We start from the raw sequence: 8,481 nt of genomic DNA on the forward strand, positions 1-8,481 counted from the left end.
CATCCACCACAGTGGAATCATCATTCCTCATTGTGAAGGAAGGCAATAAAATTCATCAGCTTCTTCCTTTATTCACCCGTGGTCGAGGCCTTTGAACCCTCCGCATTCACCGCTGCCGACGGTCCGATGTTCAGGCCCTCTCGTCGGGAGGATCGAAACTCCGACGACCGGGAGAGGCTTTAAACACTGAAATATGCTAGCGGGAGATAGAAGAACTTGCTTGGAAAGGCGGTCGTGCAGTTGGAGCATACAGCAGAGGATAAGCACATGAGAATACATGTCTGAAATTTCTACCTGCAGCGTTAACTCTGTTTCTCTCTCCAGTATTACTGATTTCCATGTTAGATAAAGATCAGTCTTAATGCGAATGAAACGGCGAGGTCGGAGCAGACACAGGGACCGAATGGCCTTTTGTACCAATGGTCCGGAAGAAATGACTGAGGTAATTTCAACCTAATTTGTCGGTTGGAAAGGAAGGAAGAAATGAACCGCTGTGCGCTTGCACCTCTCACGCCCACTCTCCGAGATGAAACATGACGCCACCGGAATAACGCGAATCATTGTTGCGGGCTCAGCCGAGGAGAGGGTTTCGTGGCGGGTTCAGCGCCGACTCCAATAGCTGGCGAGTGTGTTGAGGGAAATCACTTAATTCCTCTCACTTTCTAAACAGCGATCCAGCTGAGCGAACATGTGGCTGATTTCCTGTTTTTTCGTGCTAAGTTTGAGCTGTGCGTGTCAGATGGTTCTTCAGCTATTTATTGCCGGTCTCTCCCGTGGCACAGCCGTTTTAATCAAAATCTGTTCTTTTTGCAGGTGGGTGTTTGGCCCAGACCCTGATCCAGTCCAAAGCATCGCTAACCTCGCCTGCCGGTAAAACAGTGCGAGTCTGGTGTCAAGTGACTGGCGTCGAAATTAGTGACACCAACCCCATTCACTGGTACCAACAGAAAGCCGGGCAGCCGCTCGCTCGGATACTCTACTTTGGAAAGATCGTGGTCTGGGATCCGGGATTTGGGAGCACCTTCAACGGTGGAAAAACCACTGACTCCGCATTCTTCCTCGCAATTGAATTAACGGCTGAAACATCTGCCACCTATTACTGCGCCTGCTGGATGTACACAGCGTGTAACAGAAACACAATCTCCGCACAAAAAGCCAGAACACCTGTGTGCACCTGATCCGGAGACTGCAACAACCCGCCGCTGCACCCCTCGCGTACTGCTTCTCCCAGGGACAGGTGCTGGGGTCCGAGCGAGTAGCAGCCGCTAAAACGGCCCGGATCTCTAGTTACAAGGAAGCGTTTCCGCTTCAACGATGAGACTGACCCTTGTGTTACCCAATTCCTGGAAGCTGTCCACCCGCGGAGCGGTGGGTGAGGGACTGGCCCGGCTGGTGTGGTGACAAATGGACTCGCACTGCGCTTTACCTACAGTGTTCCCAATCACCCGACTCTGACGCTGCTCGTCAGAAAACATCATTCAGGTTCCAAGACATTACTGCAGGGCTATTTTCTTCCACCCAGAAATCTGCAATAAGCGTGTTCGGTATTCCGGCAACGGTGATGCTGCATTGTGTGCAGGCGCGTTTCGTCAGTAGTCGGTGTTGGCCCTCTGTCGCTGCGGGTGCTGTTGAGTTGCTGTTGGGCCGTCCCCTCCCCGGTGTCCCGTCCCTGCCTGGAGTGTCCGGGTTGGCCCTGGGCTGGCGGAGCGACCCTGAACTTGCAGCCGCTGGCTCCAGCTCGGCTCTGCCTGTCCCGCCGGGTTGGCCCCGGCAGCCCTCCACCTCCACCCCCTCACCTCAGTCGGACTCGTACTGTTGCCACGCAACACCAACTGGAGTACATGCGGTGAACTGCAGGTAAGCGTGTCTTTGGTAAGCACTTACCCTGGCTTCCAGTGAAGGGGCCCGTCTTCTGTCCCAGCTTCCGGACTCCACGCAGACTGAACCACACTCATGGACCCCGGCCATCTATCCCCGCTGCAGCTTACACCTTGGTGTTCGGGTTCAGAGCAAAGATAGTAGAGCATTTGGTTAAGAGCGCTCAGTCACCCTACACAATTATTTACAGCGCAAAAATTGACCATTTCGGCGGTTTTAACAAATAAGAAGGTACGCGTTTCGTGTATTAACAGTGTATCCGGGAGGCTGCCATGTCCTCCAGACGGATTGAGCTGCTCCGTGCGTCACGCCCTTTGACCCGATGACCTTACACGCAGCCCCCTATAGCGCTGAGATCTATTTACTGTTATAGCTTACGACCTTTGACAAATCCCATGTTTCCTTGCATTTTTCGAAATACCGAACTCACTTATTCTTTCATCAATGAACTCCGTCTGTGTAACAAGTGCACCAAGAAATGACAATCTACAGCAAGTGAGTCTAATGAAACATCCTTGCTATTCCATGGCCAGAAAAAATGAACTGGACCAGCCACTTCACTACTGGGGCAACACGTACAAGACTAGATATCATGGGATGACATTTAAGGGGCTTTCCATTACCTGCAAGGCACAAGGCAGGCGTGTGATAAAGTAATGCTTCTGGCTGGATGAGTTTAGCTCCAAACATCTCTCAAAAAGCTCAACACCATCTAGGAAAAGACATTCACTTAATTCAAGAGTCTAGAGTTTAATTGTCATGTGCACAGGGACCAGGCCAACGAAGCTGCAGCTTTACAGACATATTAAATGCAACACTACGAACAATTATACTATAAATTCTCAGTTAAAGCAGCTAGCTAGACCACAATGGTATAAGACAAAGTAAGTCGTGGAACCTTGTGGAAAGTTCGTAGTAATTTGGTGCTGAGGTCAGGTTGTGCAAGAAGACTCAAAAGCCTGATAAATAATGAAAAACGCTACTCTTGAAGCTAATCTTTTTCAGGCTCTTGTCTGTTCTTTCCAATGGTAACAGCAAGAGCATGGGTCGGGTGGTGTGGATCTTTAATGGTCTACTCCTGTAGGTCCCGTTAGTGGTGGAGAGGTCAATATCTGTAGAGTTGCCAGGCTGTATGCTCTCCACCTATAGTAAATCACAAGAGTATTCAGTTCCATGCCAAATCTCCTCAAAATTCTGAGGCAGTAGAGATGTTGGCGAGTTTTATTTTGTAATTGCATCATTATGCTGGGCCCAGGATAGATCATCGGAGATCTGTGCACGAAGGAACCTGAAGCTGTTGACTCTCTATACTGCCACCCCACTAATGAAGACAGGTGTAAGGACACCTCAGTTTTCCCATCCTGATGAAAAATTAGCTCATTGGTCTTGCTAACATTGAGAGCGAGTTCGTTGTTCTGGTACCACTCAACAGATTATTATTTTCACTCCTATACGCTCAAGTTCAAGTTCAAGTTTCGCAACACTAAGAGTCAGTTACGAGAAGAAGGAATACTTCTTCATCAAGCACACGGAAGCATTTGAATTTGCCAAGAACATCGAGGACAAGATCGAAGATTGAAAAATATTCAACACTTAACACCTACCTGGATACTGCTATCTCGCAGAGAAGATATGGAACTCTAAACTTTAAACTATTATATTTTAGAGTTGCCTAAAATATAATAAGAATAATTGGGTAAATATCCTGCAACGGATATATAATACTAACATTCTAGTACTAACCTCTAACAACTATTAATAATCAAGAATATTAACTAACACTAACTAATGATAATAAGATTATTTAGATTATTTAAGAATTAACTAAAAGTATGAAATATAAGTAAAGTGTGATTCAGGTATTTTATAATGAGAAATGTATGGTGGCTCTCTCTCTGATGTTTTAGTTTTTGATTATTCTTTGATAAATGTTTATATTATACAAAACTAACATTTCAATTTGAGACTACTAATTATACCATTAATGGAATATAATCAATATTTCTTTCCCCCCCACAAATTGTATGCATTGAATTGGAAACTTTCCTTTCAAGGAAAGTACGGAGCTAGTATTTTTATAAACCAAAAGCTACGGAAGTCCATAGATGCTTAGCCACATTAGGGTGGCTATCACTAACTGCACTAATTGTAGTTGTAGTTGCTTTTTTTTTTTACTTTCCACACTTTACTAACCCAATCTGCTATCACCTTTTTTTTTATCTTATATCATATTATATTTTGTATTTGGAATGGAATTGCATATTTTATTTAAGGAGATATGTTCGGATGGAAAACAGACGTGACCTAAAATTCATCTACCTGATGTTCATGTATAAGGTAGGGTTGAGTGTGCTGAATCATCTGCTCTACCACTTAATCACAAGATGCAAGACATGAATATAAAAATTGGGGGTGAGGGAATTAAATTCTGCAGTTGGAATGTTAAGGGAATTAATGAACCTATCAAGAGAGGCAAAGTGTTAGCTCATTTAAAATCATTGAAAACAGATATAATATTTCTCCAGGAGACACATCTTAAAAAGGAAGCACAACACAGATTGAAAGCAAAATGGATTGCTAAAGCGTACCACTCTTCATTCTCACATAAATCTAGAGGTGTTGCAATATTAATTCGTAAAGGTATACCCTTTAAACATATATCAACGATAGAAGACATTGAAGGCAGATATATTGTAATAATAGGGGTGTTATACTTAAAAAAGGTGACTCTCCTCAATGTGTATGGACCAAATTTTGATAGCCCTCTGTTTTTTAAGAGAATTCTTAACAATATCCCGGAAGGTACACAACAAAACTTAATAATCGGTGGAGATTTAAATTGCACATTGGATGCTTGTTTGGATAGATCATCAACTCAAAGAAAACTAAAATCTTGATCAAGTGAATTTTTAAATTCATACATTAATACTACTACTATTAAGGACGTTTGGAGAATTGAAAATCCATCGGGCCGAGAATATTCATTTTACTCACAAGTACATAAAACTTACTCAAGGATAGACTATTTTTTAGTAGATTCAAAACTTATCCCATTTACCTATAACTCACAATATCATAACATCATAATCTCAGACCACGCCCCATTAACATTTATGATCAAAGTAAACGGAATGGCAGAGACACAGTCACAATGGAGATTTAATCCCCAAATCTTAAAAGATAAGTCATGTAATGAATACCTAGTAAAACAGATTAAAATGTTTTTTGAGGCTAACGATAGCCCTGAAATCTCTGCTTCCCTTCTTTGGGAAACATTTAAAGCATTTGTACGAGGAGCATTAATTTCTTCCCAATCATTTTTTAATAAAGAGAATAGGGCCAATCAACAGAAACTGGAAATGGAAATAAAGCAATTAGACACAGAAAATGCAGCAGCACCATCCACAATAAAACACAATAAAATTGCAGTATTGAAATATAAATTAAACAAGATATATTCAGACCAAGTTATAAAACTTTATCAACATACAAAACAATTAAATTTTGAATTTGGTGACAAACCACAAAAACTATTAGCGCGTCAACTTCGCAAATTGGATGGGGAAAAAACAATATACAAAATTAGAACAGACAAGGGAGAAACATTAACACTGCCTAAAGATATAAATGATAGATTTCTACAATACTACCAAAAATTGTATTCATCTAAAATAACAGAACAATCAACGGGAATGGAAACATTTTTACAGAATTGTAAGTTTGCGGGTCTAGATCAGAAAGAGAGAGAATTGCTAGGGGCTGAAATTACGATAAAAGACATTGAAGAATCAATAAAATCCTTAAAAAACGGAAAGTCTGCAGGACCCGATGGTCTAAATTCTGAATTTTATTTAAAAAATATGATTTGCTTTCCCCACGCCTACAGACAATGTACAAATACGTTTATACTCAACAGAAACTCCCAGAAACTCTAAATGAATCTACAATCATACTTATACCAAAAACGGACAAGGATCTTGAAGACCCAGGTTCATACAGAGCTATAGCCCTCTTAAATACTGATCAGAAAATATTAACTAAAATTCTATCTAATAGATTGAGCTTAGTGATCAGCAAATTAATACATCCCGACCAAACAGGGTTTATCCCCAAACGGTATTCATTTTATAATCTGAGAAGATTATTTAATATTATATACTCCAATAGAATCCCTAACGCAGAGCTAGCAATTATCTCGTTAGATGCTGAAAAAGCATTTGACCAGGTAGAATGGCCATATTTATTTTTGGTGATGGAAAAATTTCAACTAGGAGAGAAGTACTGTACATGGGTTAAATTGTTATATTCTAATCCAACAGCTAGAATATTAACAAACAAAATGTTATCAACTAAATTTAATCTCTCTGGAGGCTGTAGACAAGGATGCTCTCTATCCCCACTATTATTTGCTCTTGCAATCGAACCCCTAGCAGAAAGCGTTAGAAACCATCCAGGAATATTTGGATACAATACTAGAGACACAAGGAATAAAATCTCCTTATATGCAGATGATATACTAATATATATTACAAAATTAGAAACTAGTATTCCAAACCTATTAAATCTAATAAGTCAATTTGGTCTGTTTTCGGGATATAGAATTAATTGGAATAAAAGCGAAATCATGCCAATAACAAAATTCAATTTACATACAATACAACAATCCCCTTTTAAAATTGTTAAAGATAAATTTAAATAGGAATCTATGTAACTAAGACATATACCTCTTTATTTAAACTAAATTTCCCACCCTTACTGAATAAACTACATAAGAATATTCAATACTGGAAAACACTCCCCATTTCTATGCTTGGGAGAATTAATGCTATAAAAATGATTTTTTTTACCGCAACTGCTGTACCTACTTCAATTAATTCCGATATATATCCCAAAAACTTTTTTCAAAAAAGTCGATTCCATTGTTACAAGTTTTGTCTGGGATTATAAGAATCATAGAATAAGTAAAAAACATTTATGTAAGTCAAAGATAAATGGAGGTTTGGCTTTGCCAAATTTCTTATTTTATTTTTGGGCAGTCCATATTAAAAACATGAATTTCTGGCTGAAGAAATGGATCAACAACCAGATTGGCTAATGATGGAAAAGGAAGACTGTCTACCTTTTGAAATTGGACCGATCATATTTGCCCCCACAAAACTGCACAAAAAAACCTATAAAGAAAACCCCATAATACATAGTGGAATACGAATTTGGAAACAAATAAAAAAAGATTTAAAATTGAATAATATACCACTCTGCCTTCCCATTGTAAATAATCCTTTATTCAAATCATCCTTTATGGACAAAGGTTTCACACAATGGAAAAATTATGGAATCAAAAATATAGGACATCTTTATGGGAAAGGTACTTTTCTTTCATTTCAAGAGTTACAACAGAATTATGGACTGCACTCAAATAATTTCTTCAGATATCTACAAATTAGAGATTATGTTAAATCTAATACACAAGTCTACAGGAATAGGGAATCAGAAATTTTTGATGAATGTTTGAACAAGCATCCTAATACTGAAAAACTAATAGCTTATATTTATAACACACTACTAAACAACGAGGTACCACCGACCGAACCATATAGATACAAATGGGAAAATGAAATAGGTCACCCTATCACGAAAGATATGTGGGACGAAAGTTTACAACAAATACATCAATGTTCATTAAATGCCAGACATACTTTAATACAATTCAAGGTCTTACATAGACTACACTACTCTAAAATAAAACTAAATATAATCTTCCCACAAATCTCTCCTATTTGTGATAAATGTCTACATCTAGAGGCTAATTTAACACATACGTTTGCAAACTGTATAAAACTTAAACATTTCTGGACTGATATTTTTGAAATAACTTCAGAAGTTATTAATACAAAACTGGACCCAGACACAAAATTAATAATACTTGGAATATCAGAACAAAGCTTAACACTCACAACAAACCAAAGAAATTTCCTCAACTACAGTATAATAACCGGGAAAAAATTAATATTAAAATTTTGGAAAGGCCCTACAACCCCCACAATTAAAATGTGGATTACGGAAATGTCGGAGACCCTATACTTAGAAAGAATTAGACTTGTCTTAATGGACAAACAAGATCTTTTCCATAACATTTGGGCTCCATTCATTAACTATCTGAAGGGATAGATTGGCACAGCACGAGGACCCAACTGAAACTTGAACTCAGGAACAGATGAAAAGCTATACTTTATAACCTACGAACCTATCTCCATTGACGTATTACAGGTAACCCATTCCACCTCCCTTGTTTTTCTGTTGTGTTTTTTTTTCTTTCTTTTTTATTTGTAACTTTCTACCCTCTCTTTTTCCCTCTTTCTATAAAAAATAAAAACACTAGAAGCAGAAGTAATTGATAATGGAAAATTTTAATAATGTATGACTGATGTATATGAAAAGTTTTTTTACTATAATATGTAACTACATTTTATAATATGTCTACTTCTAAGAAATAAAAAAAAATAAAAAAAAGTTCAAGTTCAAGTTCAAGTGAGTTTATTGTCATGTGTCCCTGTATAGGACAATGAAATTCTTGCTTTGCTTCAGCACACAGAAAATAGTAGG

At 38.7% G+C, this 8,481-nt stretch overlaps 1 gene segment (V, D, J or C); it reads left to right on the forward strand.

Annotated features, from left to right (window-relative positions):
- The first annotated feature begins 249 nt into the window (after positions 1–249).
- LOC116972551 lies at positions 250–1,178 on the forward strand. The segment is given in 2 exon segments: positions 250–728; positions 814–1,178. Coding segments are annotated over 2 exon segments (405 nt in total).
- The last annotated feature ends 7,303 nt before the right edge of the window (positions 1,179–8,481 follow it).

This window comes from Amblyraja radiata, chromosome 4 (assembly GCF_010909765.2).
Source record: "Amblyraja radiata isolate CabotCenter1 chromosome 4, sAmbRad1.1.pri, whole genome shotgun sequence".
Lineage (NCBI taxonomy): Eukaryota > Metazoa > Chordata > Chondrichthyes > Rajiformes > Rajidae > Amblyraja > Amblyraja radiata.